Below are 23499 nucleotides of genomic sequence, written 5' to 3'. Positions count from 1 at the left end.
TATTATTATTTTCATTATTATTATTATTAATTCAAGAGATATGATATAAAAAATTCCAATATTGGATATGTTGAAGTGCCTGTAGTCTTCAGTATGTTAATGTGTCAATGGCCTGAAGTCTGATGATGTGCCAACAATCTTTTGATATATCACAATAATGTAATCCAGAAATGTTCTTGTCTGAAGGCATTATAATTCCAAATTAATGTTCCAATCCAAGAATATTATATATGATCACATTTTCCAATATTTCCATTGAATAATAATTTGAATAAATAATTCCACCTAAATGAAATACTGAACATAACAGTAAGACTGATTCTTCCTATGATGTTAAAGGTAATAATGAGCAATTTCTCATGTAAACAACATTACATAAAAAAATGAGAAAACAGTAGAACCAGGATGAGGTTCAAAAGTGCATTTATTGAATATTGTAAGTTGTCAACAAGACATGGTCATTTACTAAAACTAATAAAGAACATGCCAACATTAATATGTCATTAGGTACAGCAGATTCTTCATGGGGAATTCCAATGTTGTAGACCCTCTCTGAAATAAACATGGATAATGATCAACCCAGACTCATAGAAAAATTTTAACTATGTATTTTTTGTTTACAAAATAAAAGTTACTGGCCAGGTACAACATGAACTTAGGTTTGGACAAGGTCAGGTCCAAATTACAATTATACATAACATATAACCTTAGAGGAAATATAACAAACAATACAGCTTAGATATACATAACACCTTCCCTCATAAAAAAGAAAGATTTATACACTAAAGCTTTCATTTTAATTATTAGTCAGATATACATGTGATTAAAATTACATTAAATGGAGTCGTATGAATGACACAAAATATACATGAAGCAATATAATACTTCTATGAAAGTAAATGTGCATCTGCAGTTAGATTATCTTTTCCCTGGACGTGCCTGGTGTCAATGTTATATTCTTGCAACATCAAACTGCACCTTAACAGTCTCTGACTTTTATTTTTCATCTTGCAAGTGAAAGTAAGTGGGTTGTGATCACTGAAAACAATCAGAGAAAAAGCTGAACTAATATACACTTTAAAGTGTTGCAAAGCCAGTATCAAAGCCAAAGATTCCTTCTTGATTGGTGAATAATTTCTATGGTGCTTATTCTATTATAATTTTTTTTCTTATAGAAAAATAGCAAACTGGATGATCCACATCATTTTTGTATTCTTGAATCAATATTCCATCAACCCAAACATCACTTGATCAACAGACATTTTAAATGATTGACTAAAGTTTGGAGCTGAAAGAACGTGTGCACTCTTAAATATGGCGCTTGACTTATCAAAGCCTCCTGACATTTTTCATACCAATGAAACTTGCTTTTCTTTCTTTACAAATTGACGGGGGTGTTCTGGACACAGATGACCAACTCCCAACAATTGTGTGTCCTATGTAGACAACTAACAAAATTAGTTTACTCTTTATATTAATGTATCAAACTCCATGTGTAAAGTATATAATACTATTGTATGCACTAAATTTGAACATTATAAATTTGAAACCAACTCTGACCATAAATTACTATTAAAAAAATGAGAAATAAGTCCTATATTACGGTATTGAAAATATTGCTAACTCAGAATGCTGAAACTTGAAGTGTATACAAAACTTAGACATAGGAAAAGGGTTATTAACCATTGAGTCAAATAATTAAAGGTGTTCCCTAAGAAAATTGACAAAAGTTTCAGTATAAGGTTTGTGAGGTGGATCAAGTTTACTTTGAATAATCAAGTTTCATGACAATCAGTAACTGGGTTATTCCTGCTCCCCTATTAAAATCCTCCAAAATTTTAATAAGACTTGTCTTGCAAAACTGCTTAAGAAAATTTGACTAAATTTGTATTCTAGCATGAAGACCTTCTTGGTTTGTACAAGTTATGCTGATCTTCTATTCCAATATGCGGTATGCTACTAACGACAGAAAATCCTTTATAACAAAAAATAGAAAATCATTTTGTACCACTTTTTCTGAAAGCTGTTTAATAAAATTGAAGCGGATTGGGCAGAAATAACCTAGGTATGAAGGCACTTTTTTATTATACCCATTCATATTAATAAAATGAACTTGCATCACATTGGCTGAGCAGCTTGTTATCACTCTGGAAGGCATGTTTATGATCTGAGGTTGATCAGGCATGGAATATAGGCTTCTATAATGAAGATCATGTATGAGTTTGATAATAAGTTGGATCCACCTATATTCATTCATAAAAATAAAAATCTTGAGTTTTGTGTTTTAGTAAACATGGAAGTAAAGTTTACAATACTAATTCTTTAAAACTTAATTAATGATATTTACCTGTAATATTAGACATAGCCTTACTTGTCAAAGAAATGCATGTATTACTGAAAATAATATAGTTGTTGAACATAAATATGTGTTGTAACAAGCACAGTGAAAGAACCAACAGCTTAGTGTAACACATTACACATTAAATTAAACAGTTTCAAAGCAAATGGATACTTATTCCAGAAATAGAATAATCATGTAGCAACTGAATAAAATTGCAGCAAATTTCAATACAGTCAAGGGAGTGAAATGATGTCCAGTTATACATATGCAGGATGTGAAACTTACCAATAAATCCTACAAGCCCATATGACCTGTAACATGAAAATGCTACTCAACTTGCCAATAAATCCTACAAACCCACATGACTTGTAACATGAAAATGCTACTCAACTTGCTAATAAATCCTACAAGCCCACAGGACTTGTAACATGAAAATGCTACTCAACTTGCCAATAAATCCTACAAACTCATATGACTTGTAACATGAAAGTGCTACTCAACTTGCCAATAAATCATACAAGCCCACAGGACTTGTAACATGAAAATGCTACTCAACTTGCCATTAAATCCTACAAACTCACAGGACCTGTAACATGAAAATGCTACTCATGTCTATAACAAGCTGGTTCTACATTTTATGACGCAAGATGCAAAAATGACATGTCGTCGATGACAGCATCAGAACTAGATTTGTTTTTAGAGAAATGAATTCCAGAAGTGGATTGTAAGTTTTCATTTATTATATCATATTCCTCTTTAATAGTTCTTTTTTGGCTATATTTGGCTTTTTAGACAACGGTTGCTTCAGTGCATTCAAATATCTCCATATGTTGACATTGGGAATCAGATATTGCATGTGCCATGAAATATTGCGTAGATGCAGAATAGATTTTGGCTAGAGTTGAAAGTGTATGCAGACTATCCTTTTTAGTTACTTCCATTTTCATCTCACAGCAGATTGGATTGTGGTGCTGAAGATTGCAAGTGGTCATCAGAAACGGATTTCATTATTTATTTTCCACATGGTTTCTATTATTTCTTTTAATATGATAATTTGTTGATTAAATTTACTTTATATACCTAAAAATCATTGAGCCAGATGGACTGGCTCCATTTATTTTTGCATTGGACCAGCATCAGACCAGCTTGCTGGTCGCAATTCCACACCCTGCATACATATACTTCTCACGGCACAAAAAACCACACATATAAATGCACACACATGCACGTGCACATGAACACACACACACACAGAGAAACACACATACACATAAACAGCAAGGCTGATGCTAGAGAAGGTGGGTGGGTAAGTCAAAGAAATGAAATGTTAGAAAACAGTACCAAGTTGTATTAAAGCGGTGCTGCTGATTTTAGCTCTCATGATAGATTATGGGAGGGGGTAAGTAAAAAATATGAAATGTTAGAAAACAGTGACAACTTGTAGCAAAGTGTTGCTGCTAGTTTTAGCTACTGGCAATGTGACTATTTAATATTATTGGTAGATAATTTCAAATTACCATTCTTATATTAGACAATGACCTTGTTTGATATTTTTAGCTGAATGAGAACTAAATAATGCTGTATGGCATCTTCCCATCAGCTTGTATTAATGAATACCTTGTAAAATAGATGATGTATGGCATCTTCTCGTCAGCTTGTATTAATGAATACCTTGTAAAATAGATGCTGTATGGCATCTTCTCGTCAGCTTGTATTAATGAATACCTTGTAAAATAGATGCTGTATGGCATCTTCTCGTCAGCTTGTATTAATGAATACCTTGTAAAATAGATGCTGTATGGCATCTTCTCGTCAGCTTGTATTAATGAATACCTTGTAAAATAGATACTGTATGGCATCTTCCCGTCAGCTTGTATTAATGAATACCTTGTAAAATAGATACTGTATGGCATCTTCTCGTCAGCTTGTATTAATGAATACCTTGTAAAATAGATACTGTATGGCATCTTCTCGTCAGCTTGTATTAATGAATACCTTGTAAAATAGATACTGTATGGCATCTTCTCGTCAGCTTCTATTAATGAATACCTTGTAAAATAGATACTGTATGGCATCTTCTCGTCAGCTTGTATTAATGAATACCTTGTAAAATACTGTATGGCATCTTCTCGTCAGCTTGTATTAATGAATACCTTGCAAAATAGATACTGTATGGCATCTTCTCGTCAGCTTGTATTAATGAATACCTTGTAAAATAGATACTGTATGGCATCTTCTCGTCAGCTTGTATTAATGAATACCTTGTAAAATAGATACTGTATGGCATCTTCTCGTCAGCTTGTATTAATGAATACCTTGTAAAATAGATACTGTATGGCATCTTCTTGTCAGCTTGTATTAATGAATACCTTGTAAAATAGATACTGTATGGCATCTTCTCGTCAGCTTGTATTAATGAATACCTTGGAAAATAGATACTGTATGGCATCTTCCCATCAGTTTGTATTAATGAATACCTTGGAAAATAGATACTGTATGGCATCTTCTCGTCAGCTTGTATTAATGAATACCTTGTAAAATAGATACTGTATGGCATCTTCCCAGCAGCTTGTATTAATGAATACCTTGTAAAATAGATACTGTATACTGTATGGCATCTTGAACTTCCCATCAGCTTGTATTAATGAATACCTTGGAAAATAGATACTGTATGGCATCTTCTCGTCAGCTTCTATTAATGAATACCTTGTAAAATAGATACTGTATGGCATCTTCTTGTCAGCTTGTATTAATGAATACCTTGTAAAATACTGTATGGCATCTTCTCGTCAGCTTGTATTAATGAATACCTTGCAAAATAGATACTGTATGGCATCTTCTCGTCAGCTTGTATTAATGAATACCTTGTAAAATAGATACTGTATGGCATCTTCTTCTCATCAGCTTGTATTAATGAATACCTTGTAAAATAGATACTGTATGGCATCTTCTCGTCAGCTGGTATTAATGAATACCTTGTAAAATAGATACTGTATGGCATCTTCTCGTCAGCTTGTATTAATGAATACCTTGTAAAATAGATACTCTATGGCATCTTCTCGTCAGCTTGTATTAATGAATACCTTGCAAAATAGATACTGTATGGCATCTTCTCATCAGCTTGTATTAATGAATACCTTGTAAAATAGATACTGTATGGCATCTTCCCATCAGCTTGTATTAATGAATACCTTGTAAAATAGATACTGTATGGCATCTTCTCGTCAGCTTCTATTAATGAATACCTTCTAAAATAGATACTGTATGGCATCTTCTTGTCAGCTTGTATTAATGAATACCTTGTAAAATAGATACTGTATGGCATCTTCTCGTCAGCTTCTATTAATGAATACCTTCTAAAATAGATACTGTATGGCATCTTCTCGTCAGCTTCTATTAATGAATACCTTCTAAAATAGATACATTGAAGAAACTCTCAAGGCAGTGAAAACTGAGTATAAACTACAATTACAAGTTAAGACTTGATCAGGAGATCTTGGATGCAATTAGCTGAACCTGTTACAACTTTGAGACAATGTTTCTGACTTGATTTTGATCAAACTTGTCAAATGGACTGACTGGTCTTATATGAGTGAATTTAATAGCAAGATCATACATAATAATGAGGTGATCTTACATCTGATTGGTTGAGTTTATGAACGCTTGAGTGACTCTTATCACAGTTTGATCAAACTTGTTAAATGGGATTATATCTTCAAGAGGTTTAATATGAGTGAGATCTAGGCATATTAATGGGTAGATCCTGTATATGACTGGTTGAGATTTGTACCACTGTGACAGACCATATTTCTAATCATACTTGCTAAACAGCCAAGATGTTGGAAAAATATGATTATGAGACATATCAGTGCATAATAATGAGGTAATCTTGTATCTGATTCACTGAAGATTACATTTCAATTTAGTTTTGCTCCAACTTGGTAATGAAGTTCTTATTATTATATTCATTGGCAGGTCTATAGGACCATTGGAATCAGTGATAATGAGACAGATGCATTTGCATCTCATTGGCTGAGCTTGTTACCTATCAGGAGCTAACAAATCAATTTATCATTCAATCTTGATAAACCTTTATAAATAGATTTATGTCATCAAATCTTTGATGATGTTGATTAAAAGCGTGTGACTAAGATTACTAGCTAAGCTTCTGTCTATAGAATTTGTGTCAGACTATAGTAAAATAGATTAATTGACATGAGGAAACACTAGGGAGATAGTTTTCATAGGTTTTGTTCTTGCAATTGTACATTTCAGCCATTCTGGTTCATGAAATGGTCAACTGTTAAGTTACATAATCCGTGTGAGTGATATTAGGGCAGCTTGGAGCTCATTTCTTTTTTACTAATCTTCATCATTGTTTGGGTTTGTCAAGACTTTCAGATGGCTTCATACTCAAATTGATACTAATAAGTGAAAAAGAAAAAAGCCTGGAGGAAACAGACTACTTGTTCATTAATTCATACAAAATCATATTTGCCAGTAGAGTCTCAGTCCCCTAAAGGGATTCTTGACTTTAAAATAAAACATGTTACTATTGAAGAATCACAAAAGAAAGTGTAGTGGTAAACAAAATAAAGTGTTATATGTAAGATATGTAGATTTTTTTTTAGCTGCCCTGTTAGGCCAATTGAGGTATTGGTATATTTCAAAAGTCATCTGTCTTATTTCCCCATTTTTCTCAAATGCCAAATAATAATCATGTTGTTGACCATCAACTAAAGATTTGCTATAAAAAGTGTTCAGAAAGTGAACAAAGCAGGTTCAAGCTTCAAAACACCTTTGCTAATTACATGGAATTTACAATGACTTACACCTAGGGGCTTAAACTTAAGTAACAAGACAAGGCAAAAACAACAAGCATTCAATTTTCCAAAATATAGATTTATTAAGATAAAATATAACATTAAACAAAGTGAACAAATGAAAAATAATTTACATTTTATGAATTTCTAGAATGTTATCCTAATTTGTAATAACAATTTTCCTCTAATCTAGAAACTATGCAAAGGTATTCCAAATGAAGGTTCTAATGTGTTTATGTGCTACCATGATAACACCACTGAAGAATCACAGTTCTGAATCCAAATGTTTTTACTTTAATACAATAATATGAATGCAGTCCTTAAAAGTTTCACTTAATCTGAAAGAATTAAATCATTAACTCCTTGAATAATTGCACACGATATGATTAGTATTTACTGTTTAAATTAAAGATTTTCCACTCTGCTGGATCCAACAAGCAATTATGATAAATAAATCACTATTTCTTCTCAGTGACTCTTACAATGCTGGTACAGTATAGACTGAAGAATGATTACATGGTGCATCTATTCTCATTATACAGTCTTAAAATGTGCAGCAAATCAACATAACCTGATTCACTAAGAGATTTTAGAACAATTAAACCATATTGTTTCAAAATAACTCAGTTATGCTCTGACCTTCTCAAACTATTTAACCAATCAACAACTAGGGCATGCATGATAGGGGTAGGGTTTTGGGTTAGGGTTAACTAACCCTAATCCTAACCCTAACCCTATAGCTCTAAAAGGGCAAATGCACTCTTAGTTTTATGTGATGTTTTGTAACCTACATTTGAATTAATGCATGGCATACTTGACTGACATAGTTGTTGATTTGACCTTTTAGTGATCGGCCTAGGCTCATGAATGAGATTCCTACAATGTAGTGTACATGTACTTTACTATAGTGTTAGCCAGCCACTGAATTAAAGACTTTAAAATATCAGTATCATAAAACCAAATGACAAAGCAAAGAAAATATATTACAAATTCAATAGATGATACATAGGCCTGAAACAATAACCCCAAACTCTTTTCTTGATGACTCTCTTATCCCTGTTATAGAGGAGACTCAGTTTTTAGGCTTTTATTTGACCATCAACTAATTTTCATCCTGCATGTTAGATACCTCAGGTGAAAGACAGATTGGGGAACACACCAGAATGTCCTATTCCATCTGTATAGTTTCTAAACTTGCCTATAACAAAACTGTGTTCATATCAGCTTGCATCTGCTTCATCTGACACAGAAGTAGGGGAGTATTTGGAACTTCCCATTCAGAAAGTCACTTTCTGTAGGCAAATGAGCCATCACATTATCTGACTTGAATGAAATTGGCCGTTTGGTATGTTACCAAAAAATGTCCATATATGATGTAGTCTCTAGGCCTAAACATCAAAGCTTGTAGGCTCAGAAACCACCACTCATTTTGGCATACAAATGTACTCTCACCTTCACGTAGCAAATATATCTAGCTAATTCTTCAATATCACATGTTCCAAAATCACCAACTTGGTTATCAAAACCTCCCAAAATAACAAGATGAATCAACATGTTTTTTTTTTTCTTCAACTGTATGTACCTAATCTTAAAATTGCACAGGTGTATGACCATGGCATATGTTTTATTCTTTCCATGCCTCCTTTTGCATCTGTATTTTGGTCTGAATATGGTAGACATGTAGACTGTGAACTGTACTGCTGACACTTTTGCCATTTTCAAATATCTGGCTAGAACATTTTCCAACTTAGTATAGTAACAATGTTTAAAATGAAAAGTTATCATTGTACCATTGATAAGTTGGAAATTTCTTAGATGTTAACCACTGTTGTCCAGTAAAAGATCTTTTACCCCTGTTCACCCTTCTGATTAGGAAAGTTTGTATATGCTTTTCTCAAGTTGCAAAATCTTTGCTTTTGTAGGGACACATTTTCACCCACTTTGTTGCATATCCTTTTTAAAGCTGTTATACACTTAAGACCTGTTACTGAGTTTAATACATTGTGACATATTATATTGGCAAATGATAGAGGTAATTATTTTTATTTCACAGCTCAATAAATCAGTGTACCAGTAGTTAGTGCAGCAAAAAGCCTGTAATTGATTAGGTACTTCATACTGTGATTAAAACAAATCCACATGTATACAGTGGGTTGTTTGTGGAGCTGAAATCACTCAGAGGAACAATTGAGCACATGCGAACTGTTCAGCCTATTCAAATTTAGAAGAATATTTTTTTATGAATCTATAATCATGATAATTGGACACTTAGTAAATATAAAAAGCAAAACAAATAATCAGAAATTGTCCTCAATTATTGCTATAAATTTCATGGAAACTTTCTCATTGATCTAAAATGATAAAACTTCAGTTTCAATAGGTTTTTAATATTTCTGCTCTCTCAATTATTATAGTGACCTCCTATGGCAGCTCTGTCTGTCAGATTTAATAATGCATATTTCATATTGCCTTCCCGGCTCAATTTGTTTAGTATGCAATTAATACTTTTTGAACTTCTGTTGTTATCTACATTAAATTTATATTGAGTGCTTGACCTTTGTCCATGATTGATGGTAGAGTAGTGATGGTGTACATGACTTTTATCGTTTTTTTAAACATTGTTTACTGATATTTGAGTTCAAGGTTTTAGCCTTATTTAAAACTTTAATTGTTTTGAAAGCAAACTTTTGACCCACATCCTGGTCATCTTATTTTGCCTTAGATTTTTATTCATGGTGGTGGTCTACACTGTTATTCATTCCTATCTTAAAATCATTTCAGTTGTGTTAATATGTAATTTGAGAGGAATCATGTATTTTAAATGTATTCACCAGGCATTACAAAGCGTTCATGGAAATTTGGGACTAAGTCACTATTTTGGGATTATTATGAATTCATTCAAAGACATTTTGGATTATAACATTGTAATACATCAAGACTGTTGGTAATCAACCTATTCAAGACTATTGTCACATCAGCAAATTCAATCTTGGAATTCATTTGGAACACTCCATACTTTTAGTATAAAGCATTTAGGATTATTTGGGATTTAATTCACAATGCTGCAAGTTTCTCTTAAATTTTCACTGTGTAGCTTGGAGAAAGAAATTTATTTATTGATTTTAATAAAATCATTGCTTTTGCTTCTTTCTGTTACTAAACTAAATTCCACTGTTGTGGGTAAGGTGCATTATGGAATTGCCCATCCATCTGTGTGTGTCTGTCCTTTGAGATTTCCTTGCCTGGTCAAACCATTTTAACAGTTGAAGAGATTTTCTTGATAAGTTGCCCAAGTGTATATTATGATTAGACAATTGTGTGTGTCCATGTACCAGATTCAGGTTGCCTGCCTTAAGGTCAAGGTCAAGCAAAGGAAAATGCAAGTTTGTGACTTGTATCCTTGTCTGGAATCTCTTGTTTGAATCACTGACAATATTTTAATGAGCAAGCTTTATCCCATTATTTATCATGTATAGAGGTGTGTAACCTACCATAGCCATGCCTCCAACTTTAACATCAGGGTAAAAGCAATGGAAAACATGAGCATGACTTGTATTATCATCCAGATTATAACTTCTTAAACCACGTTAGATATTTTAATAAAGGGTTAGTAAAATATCACATTTATATAGTGTGCTGCATTGTATAGCTATGTGTCCCAGGTGGCTGAGTGGTCTAAAGCTCTCTCCTTCACCAGTCACTGCCATCTCACCTCTGTTGACATGGTATTAAATCTCAGGCTCAGCGAATGTGGGTATGTGAAACATCTTGCTAGTATCTTGGTCAGTGGTTTTTGCCAGGTTCTTCCTCCACAATTTATACTGGCCACCATGTGTAGCCTGTCATGTTATGAAAAATGGCATTAAATACAAAACAAGAAAAGCTCAACCTCATCATTAAGGTCACAGCAAGGGAAAATATTATTATGTAATTTGTGTCCCTTTCTAGAGTATACGTTTTGAACCACTGATATATTTTAATGAAACATTTGCAGTTTACATGTATAGATGGTGTGTCCCATATAATAGCCGTGCCCGCTGCTTCCAGGTGAAGATCACAGCAAGGGAGAATGTAACCCAAACTTGTATCCTTGTCCTTAGCATGACTTTGAAACCACTGAAAATATTGTATTGAACATTTAAGCAGTTATATATTATGACTAGGTAATGTGTCACATATTATACCTATACCCTCAGCCACAAAGTCAAAGTCACTGCAAGGAAAATATAGTTTAGTAACCTCTATCAATGTATAATATAACTTTTCCTGCCTCATGGTGAGGGACACTGTAACAGATATATCACTGGCCTTCTTCCTTATCCAGGCTGTCATATTTTACCTTCTACACAAGTTTTGATGAAAGTTTATCCATGAAAGTAGAAAAGTCTATATTACAAATGTCAAGGTCATTAATGATGAAAGGTAATGAGATGGGCATATTATTTACTCTTTTTTAATTGCATTTCTTTCACTACAGATTGAATATTACTGTAGGTAATTTCATTTATTTATTGGACACTATGTATATAATAAAGTATCATTTTTTTTGCTGTATGTTTATTTTTTATTGCACTGTGTTATCTCTTGCAAAAATGTAACATATTCTTTATTCAATTTCACTTAAGCAGTTTTAGAAATACCACAGTGAAGTTTTAGAGAAAAGATATAAAAGTTTTGTTAAATAAATGAGTGCATAATTTGTGACATGTACAAACCACAATTTTATGCAAGTAACCCAGCCAAGAGATTGTTACTTGATGGATGCAATTAGAGTTTCATGTCTTACAAGCATTGAAATAATGTTTATGTGAGTAAATGAACTGTAGGTTTGTTAACTCTATGTTAATAAAGTATTAAAGAGACAATGATAGAATTTTTATTTCAAATTCATTGGTCTAGGTCTATACATAGATACAACATGTGTGTGAAAAAATATATGAACAGTTAAGTTGTATATATATATATATATATATATATATATATATATATATATATATATATATATGACATACATAGTTTTAATACTGATATCTTTTTTAAATTAGGCTGAGGATTGTCCCCAGTTGTTGGACAGCAGAGGGAAACTGCTTGTTGCAAATGGTGTACTTTCTAATTACAGTTTAAATGCAAAGAATCTGCCTGTAAGTACTGCAATGTTAAAAGTATGCATAGCATTTTAATGTTGTATTAGCCCATGCATAGCATTTCAGTGTTGTATTAGCCCATGCATAGCATTTCAATGTTGTATTAGCCCATGCATAGCATTTCAATGTTGTATTAGCCCATGCATAGCATTTCAATGTTGTATTAGCCCATGCATAGCATTTCAATGTTGTATTAGCCTATCAAGCTGGAAGGTAGGAGACTTTTTAAGATAGTTTCAGATAGTTTACAAGTTGCAAGTTGCCTGTAGATGTTTATGTGCCAGATGTTATGACCACAGTTCCAGCTGTGTGGTTGTTTTCTACCATAGTTCTTGCAATGTAAAAAACAAAAACTAGTTTTGTGGTTGTCAAACAAGTGTGCCCTCAATGCAGACTTAGAAAGTTCAAAGATTCCAGGGTGTAGAAAAAATGCAAAAATTACTGTAATGGCATGACAATCTAATCTAGTAATTTATGTGTGGATGCAAGCATGCATACCAAATTTCATTCATTAATGAGCATACCGACAGTAGGAAAACATGATCTTCCATTCATCTACTGAATTGAGAGGCTATAAAGTTGTTACATCTAGGGGCTTAAACTAAGTAACAAGACAAGGTAAAACCCAGCTAGCTATCAATTTTCCAAAATATAAATTTATTTCCATAAAATATAAAATCTTAAAAAGTGGAAGAATTAAAAATAACTTACAGTGTATGAATTTCTAGAATATTATCCTAAATGTTCTCTCAATTCCACATTAATCCAGAAATGATCCATAGATATTCCAAATAAAAGTTCTAATGTACTTATGAGCTAGCACTAATGAAAATTATAGTTTTAAATCCATGAAAGTAAAATATCATAAATGTCCTTGATTGTTTCACATAATCCAACATTATTATTAAATATTTAAGTCCTTCAATAATTTCACAATAGTCCAGCAAGGTACTGTGTTTAGAATTTTAAAATTTCCTCTCTGCAATTTAATTTAATAAACAAATGAAAAATAAATTACAATTCCTGTCATCTCTTAAAAGGCTAATTATAACTGAGGAATGATAACAGTTTGCTTTAATTTTCTTATATAGCTATCTTATGCATCTCAGATAAACAAATCTGAATACAGTAACTAGAAAAGATTCCTGAACTCTTAAATCATTTTATTGTCAAATATATTAACAATCATGGTCTGACCCTTTTTTAACTATTGAGCCAATCAACAGTTAGGAGCACATATGATATATCTATAGTAAAGATGCTCTTCTAGGATCATGTCATGTTTTCGTGACCTGCATTCAAACTAATTCTTCATGTACTTTGACATAGTTGCTGACCTGACGTTGGCAATTGGCTTTGATTTATGAATGGAAATTTCACAACATACAGTACATGTACTTTTACTAAAATACAAGCCATCTACTGAATTAAAGAATTAAAATAATGTCATAAACCCAAATGAATGAAATAAAACTACATTTTAAAATAATATTTGACATAGATAACTCATCCAAGTATGACTATAGTAATTGTCACATTTAAGAAAAGGAAAAAGCGTCTTATGATTTGAAAGCTGATTTAATAGCAGCAGTCCACTATCTGTTATTATTATGTGTTTTGTCTTTGTCAAGTGCTAGTCACCATTCCAAGGTCAAGTTCATCCAGTTAGTAATTGGAGGCCTAGAACAAAAAAAAAAAACATACCGGTAGTCCCATTATGATGCCTTAGTTAATTCAACCATTCAGAATATTGTTGTTTGTTGGGGGTGCACCTTCACTGGTCATTTGTATCATTTTAGCTCACCTGGATGTTTGCTTGATATTACCCGTAGTTCGCATTTATTACCACTCACCCCACTGGGCACTAGGCTGTGATCACTAGTTATTTATTACTGATCACCTGGCAGATAACTAGGCACCTGCCACCAGGCTTTGTCTACCAGACACTGAACATAGGATTAACACCACTGACCTACCAGCCCCAGAATTTGAGGGTTTGTCAGTCCAATTGAGATGTTGGGAATGAAGCAACTGGTAACATATTAATTTCACAGCTGTGACTACAGAGCACCTGCCTCATCTAGGGAAAGGCAGACATGGCAACCCTTATGATTTTGTCATAAAGCTTACTGAAATGACCATGAAACTATGGAGAATGGAGACAAAAAATATATAAAAAATTCTAGATCTTGACTTGTCGGGGTGTTTTCTGGATCCAGAATTTAGACTCGGTGGAGTTCTTTTTGCCCGGGTTACCTTACAGGATGAACCCCAGATAGTTTAATTCAATCTTGTTCATGTAGACCACTTGCATGATCAAGCTTTTGGACCATTGTAAAGTTAGGATATTTACATAACCAAAATTCACCAAACAACTTTATTTTTTGCTACTTTTGCCTCCGTTGTCTACGTCAATAGTTTAAGGTCATCATTTCAGCAAGCCTTATCTGCCCCAGATAGTTTAATTCACTCTTGTTCATGTAGACCACATTGCAAAATCTGGAAATATAGTCCTTCAGATAAAAACATGAAGGTTAAGGGGGCAATCAGCCACTTAAAAAGTCTTGTCAATATGCACAGAAGTATAAAAATTACCCAATATTCAGATAATTGACCATTCTTATGTAAAAGTGGGAAAGGCGACAGGTACATTTGTTGGACATAATGTTGTGTATAGATTTGAGTGTTTCTCATGGCAGGTGAGATAATTGCCACTGCCGTGTAAATTTAAAAAATCCACAAAGATTACATCGAGTTGTGAGATCTAGCAACAAGTCATTGATCATGTGGTTTAGAACTGGAGAACAGTAGGGCTAAAGTTTACTTTGCAAACTTTTTAATTGACTATAATATTGCCTACGTTGCATCAGACCAGTCTTATAAGTGTCAAACATGTGTTCCAAGTTGACAATAACAGCACACAATACTTGAATAAACCCTACGAAAAATTGGTTTAACTTATGGAAAAATTTAGACATCCTTTCTATGAAGGTCTTTTTTTTAATTGTTAGAAAGTCTGAAAAGGAGCTGGTTCAACAGCTTTGTTCCATATGTTCCGATTCAGTGGTAACAGGGCATGGAACATGTGGCATGTCTGATTTTCCGATCTTGGTGCCATTCATGAGCTTATCTTGGTTATGTTGGTTGGTAGATTGGCAGGCAGTAGGCCATCCATGTTTTCTTCTTCAGTTCCATTATCAAAGAAAAATATGTGGTGCCACCACTCTTGTTCCCTTTTCCAAGGATAGAGGAGGACACATAGTCCAACCTCACCACCTCAACAGAAACAGGACGAGAAATATTACATCTCCCATGACTTTGAGGAGCTTGCACCAGTTTATTTTCCTCCTTTAGTACCCCCATCATCAACCCATCCTGCTGGTCTGTAGATAAAAGGTGAACAAGATGGACCTAATAGTGTAATAAACAAAGTTAACTATATTCTTTCTCTGGATCTGCATCAAATGCCTTCCAGGTCTTTAGACAGGGGATCATTCTACTTTGATGGCACAGAAGAATTTGATCTTCTATTGCTAATAAACTTAGCTATACTAAAGGGCATAGTGCAAAATTCAACACAGGGTCAGATAGCAGCCAGACAGCAGAGGGGTTGGTCAGTTCCTTTCTTCTTCCATCTTCCTGTCCATTATTACAGTGATTAACTTAATGGTGCATTTACCTTCTTGGCCACTCAAGCCTTCTATCCTTCATCAGGAGTGTGTCAGGTGGGGATATTGACGGGCACATTGACCTATATTCCTGTCAAGACACTTGAAGTGATTGAGCTTTGGTTTTGAGCCCTGGTTACCATAGCTTCAAATGTGTATCTCTTTGCAGCAGGCACCTTTATTCCTTTGTGGGAGGAGTCTCTGCTTGTAGTTGCATTTCAGAGACATTTGGAGGCTATCACATGGAAAAGACACTCAGTTGATGTTGATGGCACGTTCAATGAAGTCTCACAACCTCCTTTGGAAAGCTGGCTTAAATACTTAAAAGGATTTGCCAGAATACATAAGCTACATATTGAGGGTATCTCCACTGGATGTTCAACAACTTAATTTCTGTTGTGGCCTCTCAGGATCTCGGAAATCAACAACTCCATTTCTTACTAGTAACTACAGTTTCAGGCCCATCTTAACTTGCTCAAAAAGAGAAGCTTCCTCAGCCTTTGGGGGTGTTTGGGTCCCCCATATTGTTGGTGACTAAATCAGGATAGGTCTTTTGACAGAGTTCTGATGCACACCAAAGTCTTTCCTGTATACCAACACTTAAGATTTTTGCTGGGGTACTTAACCATGTGTCATAGATGTTACTCTTTCACAGCATCTGATCAAGGCAGGAATCTTTGTGTCATATAAACAACCAAATAATGTCGTCCATTTTCCTAGCACTACAAGGTGCATCAGTCCCATAAGCAGAATTATGGCAGTCAAGGAAAGTGTCAAAGAGGAATTCATGCCACTTGTCTATGCTTGGATGACTGGAACATTCTCAGATGGAAAGTATTAGAGGGGATTACACTCAAAGTTAACCACATAACAGGGAGAAATATTCTGTGGACACCTACTGATGCTGGGAAGAGTATCCCTCATATAATTGTCTTTGTGCCTTTCAGCAGCTTAGAGTCATTTTCCACTGTAGAGCTAATGGTAGACACTTTTGCAATGGGATTCAACAACATTAGCTACCACATTTTTAATGTGCTAGTTCTAAGTCATTTTGCAATGGGATTCAACAACAAGCTGCCACATTTTTAATGTGCTAGTTCTAAGTCATTTTGCAATGGGATTCAACAACAAGCTACCACATTTTTAATGTGCTAGTTCTAAGTCATTTTGCAATGGGATTCAACAACAAGCCACCACTTTTTGTCTTGCTTGTTCCTAGTCAAAGTGCATGGGCAGGAGATACCTTTAGTCTCATGTGAGATCAACTGTATGTCTACTTCTTCCCACCTTTCAGAAATCTCTCAATTTCTTAGCAGAGTCAGGACTAATGCATTATGGTTATCCTGATAGTACCTCCCTGCCCACCATGTGGCAGGAATGTTCATGGTTCAGTGATCTCTGCTTTATTGGTAGATACCCCCAAGGAGTTACTGATGGAGAGGAATTCTATTGACACAGCACATAGGTTCTCTCCATCAGAGAAATGCTCATATTCTTCACCTTCATGACTGGCTCAATTCAAGACCAGTTTGTAAGCAGTGTTTCAGACTGCACTGCAAAGGCTAGAAGGCAGTTGACTTCCATGGTTGATGATGCCAAGTAGAGAGAATTCTGTAATTGTTGCAGGAGGCAGTACATTGGTTTGATCAGCCATTGCAGATTTTCTTCTCTTTCATTTTGAAGAATTTTCTAGTATTAATGGTTGTGTATCAACCTGTCCAATACCTTAAGTTCTCTTTTGGGGCAACCATAGGTTTGGATCCTGATCATTCAAAACAGATCAGTTACTTTGGTTTCAAAGACTAATCTCTTACTAATTAAAACCCAGGTGGAATATTTTATATGTTGTTTGGTAATTGTCTGACACCAGCCTGGTTTTCCTGCCAAAAAGTTATGTTGTAATCTCTAGTCACAATTACTCTGTATTGAGATTAATCATGGTGGACTTTTTCACCCATTAGAGCCTTATGTTTCTATTTGGCTTAATCACCATAAGGGAAAAAATGTCACGTTTTCCTGATATGAGGTTGTTGTTGTTGTTGTTGGTCTAGGGTTTAATACAATTTTTCAGCACAAGATAGTCTATACATGGCAGCTAGTAGTATAACTGGTGGAGGAAGAACCCTGGAAAACTCAGGGAAAAGCCACCGACCCACAAGAAGCTACTGGCAGGTTTTCCCATGTACCCACACTAGCCAGACCTGAGACTTGAACCCACGCAGGCAGAGGTGAGATGACAGTGATCCGGAACGGTGAGCGCTTTAGACCACTCGGCCACTTGGGGCCCCCCTGACATGAGGTACCTCTGATGCTGTATCAGCGTGCATCTCTGTGTGTATTATTTTGTCAAAAAGAACTTATCAAGCTCTTGAAGATTCATTCATTCATATGAGGTTAGGGATATTGCTTCATTATTTTTAATAATTATTTTCGTTATGATGTCATTGAAGCTGCCTTCTAGCAACCCACTCTGCCTTCTTTTCATTTGGTCTTCATTTATTTTTGCATGATGGTGATGTAATTTATTCATTTTTGCTTAGACCCTGGTTGATAAATTGGTAATTTTTGAGATCCTTACCTTGAAATTGCTACTGGTACATCTTTCACTTTATAACTTGTGCACTATAATTGAAGGTGTGAGTGCTGAGGGACCTCAAAGAATGTTAAGATGGTGATTATAACCCTCCACACTGGACTTGGAGAAAACCTGGCACAGGGCATGTTGGATGGTTGGGTATTGGGTCTGTTTAATGACTGAATCAAGTTGCAATTATTTTTCAATAAAAGGATTTTTTTTTTCTAATGAAGTTGTTCCTATGTTAATATGTAAATTATCTATATGGTCAAGACACTCAAGTTCTGAGAGGTTGTTAATAACATTACTCCAGTAAGTTTCGATAACCATCACATGTTTGTGAAGCATTGTGTATTCATTCACTGCATTTTTTTTGTTAATTCACAACAAAACATGATTCATTTTTTAAAATTTACTATTAGTAGAACATTGATTCTTTGATTTCATTGATATTTTTAGCAAATCTTCTTTTCATCCTTCAGGAAATATCTGAGTGCTAATTAAGGAATTTTGCATTCACTTTAATTTATTGAACTCACTTTTTATAATGAACTACATCTGTAAAAGAAAGCTTTTTATTAACCAAGTACTCATTTCACTTCATTACCTTGCTATTTTTGATCACATTTGCAAATGACTAGGCTAATTGAAGGTAGTTTGTTGTTGTTGTTGTTATTGGGTTGGTTTTAGCACCATTTTTTAGTGCATGATAGTCTATGCATGGTAGCCAGTATAACTGATGGATGAAGAATCTGGAAAAATCCCAGTAAGAACCACTGACCCATGGAAAACTACTGTCAAGTTTTCTCACATACACACATTTTCCAAGCCTGGGACTCAAACCCATGCAGATGTCTATGTGAGATGGCAGTGATCTTTAATGGCAAGAGCTTTAGACCACTTGGCCACTCATGCCCCCATTGAAGGTAGTTTAATTATATTACATACATAACAATATTATAACAAAGTTTGATTGTTTAATTGAAAAGAGATTAACTGACACACAGTTGTGTTTGTTAGCTGTTATGCAGGTAGAATTTGTCATGTCTTAACTTTTGTTTCATTCCACCTATTTTATCTGATTTGATACAAAAACATATTTAATAGCAGTAATAGCTTACCCATGTGTAATGTTTAGCTTTGGCATGGAAAAGAAAATGCTAAATGATAGCCATGGATAAGTATTGCATAATTGAAATTAGTTTACCCCCCCCCCCCCCAATCTACATTTTAATAGCAGCAATAGCTTACCCATGGCTATTGTTTAGCTGTTTCTTTGTTTGTGCCAATGCTAAACAATAGCCATAAATTACTGCATAACTAAAATTACATTAACCCACCCCATAAAACTACATATTAACATGATAATATGAAGCAGGTCTGCATTTAATTTAGTGCCAACAAAACAGATATGTCTGCAATCAAAACACAGCCTTCACTTCATTAGGTTCTTGCCTAAATGCTGGTGGACATAGTTGTGATGGTTGATTGATATTTATCATATTTAAATACAAGAGGGCATATTACATTTATGATCTGAACACTGAACTCGATTTAAAAGATAGAGCTACACATGAATTTCACATAACAAATTGTATTAAACTGGTATTTATTTATTACAATGTTGCCACCAGTAGGCATGAGTAACATAATCAAAATTTCAAAGAATATTGTTACTTACAGTGTACTGAGAATGTTATTTGGACAATAAATAAAATATAATTTCTTATTAAAAGATATGAATTTCATGATGCCAGTTAAAATTTCCAGGTACTAACCACTGCTTTCGATGACAAAATGAGCAATATCTCAGGACATTTACCAGTTTTTGTCATGATTTTCTTCATGTTCAACAGATGGGGGCAATTTTGTTTGTATTTTCTGGTAAAAATGGAATCCACAACAGTTCGCACATTATAAGTGAAGTCATGAGTTATCTGGGACATGAGTTAGTGAGGTGTTGGTGTATATACTTTCTGGGCATGAAAAGACAAATTTATATCATAGAGCTGACTTTTGTCCTGGGATCTATCCTGTCCCCAAAGGTCTATTCCCCAAGGACACTATTGACCTATATCTATGTAATACTTATTATCACGAAACATGAATGCACATACTCAGCTAATATTTGTCCCCTTGACAGTCCTTAGCATCAGAGACCTACCCAAGAGACTCTTAGCATCAGAGACCTACCCAAGAGACTCAGCCAGGGTTGTTATTACTGTTATTATTATTATTATTAGAGATTGTAGTTCTGGTGGGTTTCATTTAAGATATGAAAATGGTTTTAAGTAGTACTTTTCTTGTTTTGTTTAAATTGAATAATCAAAATTGTATTTAAGGCCCCTTTTTAAAACTCTTTTCCAGGATGTTGGAGACTATAAATGTAATGCAGATGAAAGTGCACACCTTCCAGCTAGCATTGACAGAACAAACATGCTGGTGACATGCCCAATCTATGTAAGTACTAAAACAAAATGGGTAAAATGGTAGATAAAGACAGATGATATGTGTATGTGTTTTTTTGTTGTTTGGGAAGACAATGATAATACACTTTCACAGAACATTCACATTTTTATCTAAATTGGAAAATTATTTAAATTATGATACATGACTGAGAAAATACTTTCAAATACACTTGTTTAACAAACTCTTTGATTTGCCCACTTCTTAATGTAATATAGAAAATATAGTAACCATAACTCTAATTCACCACCATCTACAGTTACCAAACATTGTGATTGCTTGCAGTAGAGCTAATTTACAAACCAGAATACATCCTTGCAGAAAGGTTGCTGCAAGCTTAGGATATGATGGACCACTCTGGTAGCCTAGTGGTTAGAGCATCTACCTCAGCTGTGGAAGATTGCAGGTTTGAACCCTGGCTGAGTCATACCAATGACTTATAACAGAGGTACAAACAGCTGCCGCACTAGGTACTCAGCATTAAGAGGTTAGTTAGGACTGGTCAGCCTGGTGTCATGATAATGTGACTGGGTGGGACATGATGGTACATGTCTGTGCCATTATGCCCCAGTGCTAGACATCACACCCTTTTTACTGACATATTCTTTTAAATTTTAAATTAATTTGTTGTAAATTAAAAAGAAAATGAATAAGGCATTTGGCAAGTTATGAAAGATATTGTACAATCCTTTGAGAAATCCCCATGCCCATAGTTGGGCCAACCTAAATATACTGTACAGTTGCATCATCAATCTTTCTACATCGCAGATACGGTTATTTACTCTTTAGCTTGAATTTTTAACTAAAAAGCAATAAATACCAAATATGTGTTTCTTGTAAATTATCACCAGGCACATTTTGCATCATCTACAACTTAAATGTAACAGGAGAACACTTAGACTAGCCGGAGCACAGACAAAATTGAGTTTGGTAGTTAAAATCACTATATTTGTATGAAATAAGGAATTTAAACCATATTCTGAATACCTTCATGAAACATAGATTGTCTTTTAATTTCCAGTAATTTCATTTTGTTAGATAATTAATTAAATGTGGCCATTTTAAAACCTTTAATAATAATAATAATAATAGACAACTAAATGTAAACGCTATTTATTCCTTATTAATTTTTATGCATTATAATTGATTAAAATATTAGTTTTATAATTTATAATTATTTATACAGATTCATTCTTAATCTTCTAGTTTTCATTTCTTCTTGTTCTCAAGGATGTTATGCCTATCCCTGTTATTGTTAATGTTACATACTGAATAGAAACTTCAAAAATTTATATCCTGGAATAATGGTTGTTTTCTTTGAGAGAGAGAGAGAGAGAAAGAGAGAGAGAGATACCAATCCAGTCCTGCCAACATGTTATAATGCAGGGTGGTCCAGCATCTTCAACACTGTGGGCCATATGGACCAAAAATGTAAAGTCCATGGGCCATACATGATATATTTAAAGTAATTATAACTATAGAACTGACATTTTGTATGAGTGCAGCCCACAGTAAAATGTGGCCTGTGGGCCTGTAGTTGGATCACTCTGCTATAATGGAGTAAACTACTAAATTTCAGATAAATAAAAGAATAAAATATTCATATAATTAAAGCACTTCACAAGAAGAAATGTGTATTTTTCTGATATAGAGATGGATTCGGTAATGGATAGTACTGGCAGTTGTTTCCCTTGTTGACAGTCACGAGACTGGTATACTGAAAATGAAATATCCATGCAACTTATAAGCTTATTTGACACAATGAATTACTGCAGCAGCCTCACTCTCAAATAGGTTCCATTTTTAATTTTTCAGAAGATTTTCTCATTAATATTTTCACCCTTAGTTTGGAAAATGTTGTTACGAGCAATTTACAATAAATGTACAGCAATTGATACTATAACCAGAAGATAACTGCAACACCAAAAGATCATGGAGTTTTCATGTTGGTGAGTAAAATTAAGTGTTGAATGTTGTTTTTTTTTGTTCCATCGGACTGCAGTTTGATGGGTGCTTTATATTATTGCTGTACTGTTTTGCCCCCCACAATCTCATATGATACATGAAAAAAACCTTATAATCTTGCAGCACATAATCATTGAGCTGATCATTTTGCAAATCAGGATTATTTTCTGCTGTGCTTGCCAAATGCAGTTATTAATGTAATCCTGTGGTCAGTCAACAACACTAGGATGATTAGGTTTGCAAATTATATCCATGCCTGTGATCACTTTTCAGGTGTTATTTTTAACAGCAGAATTTTTGGTGTACATTTAATCAAAGAAGGACATTTTCTCATACATTCTAAGAGAAATATACACTACATACATTAATACATACCCACTGTTTAAATTTAGAAATGTGAGAGGGTGAGGGCTGGCTCAGAGATTTTCTAACAAATCATTTCTGTCCTCTAAATAATGCTTGAAAAACTAGTCATGCTCAGATTTATTGACAAAAAAAGGATCAATTGTATACATTA

At 34.1% G+C, this 23499-nt stretch overlaps 1 protein-coding gene across 1 annotated transcript in view; it reads left to right on the top strand.

The window, feature by feature from the left end:
- LOC149788892 (plexin A3-like) overlaps positions 1 to 23499 on the top strand; it is a 64777-nt gene that overhangs the window by 10140 nt on the left and 31138 nt on the right. Inside the window, exons 3-4 of the mRNA XM_089973564.1 lie at positions 12210 to 12305; positions 20919 to 21011. Of these exons, the coding sequence (XP_089829690.1) occupies positions 12210 to 12305; positions 20919 to 21011 (189 nt within the window). The remainder of the gene's footprint in view (positions 1 to 12209; positions 12306 to 20918; positions 21012 to 23499) is intronic.

The sequence above is a fragment of the Sinohyriopsis cumingii genome, chromosome 11 (genome assembly GCF_028554795.1).
Source record: "Sinohyriopsis cumingii isolate HCF-2022 chromosome 11, ASM2855479v2, whole genome shotgun sequence".
NCBI classification, from domain to species: Eukaryota; Metazoa; Mollusca; class Bivalvia; order Unionida; family Unionidae; genus Sinohyriopsis; species Sinohyriopsis cumingii.
This window is presented reverse-complemented; position numbering and strand designations above follow the sequence as displayed.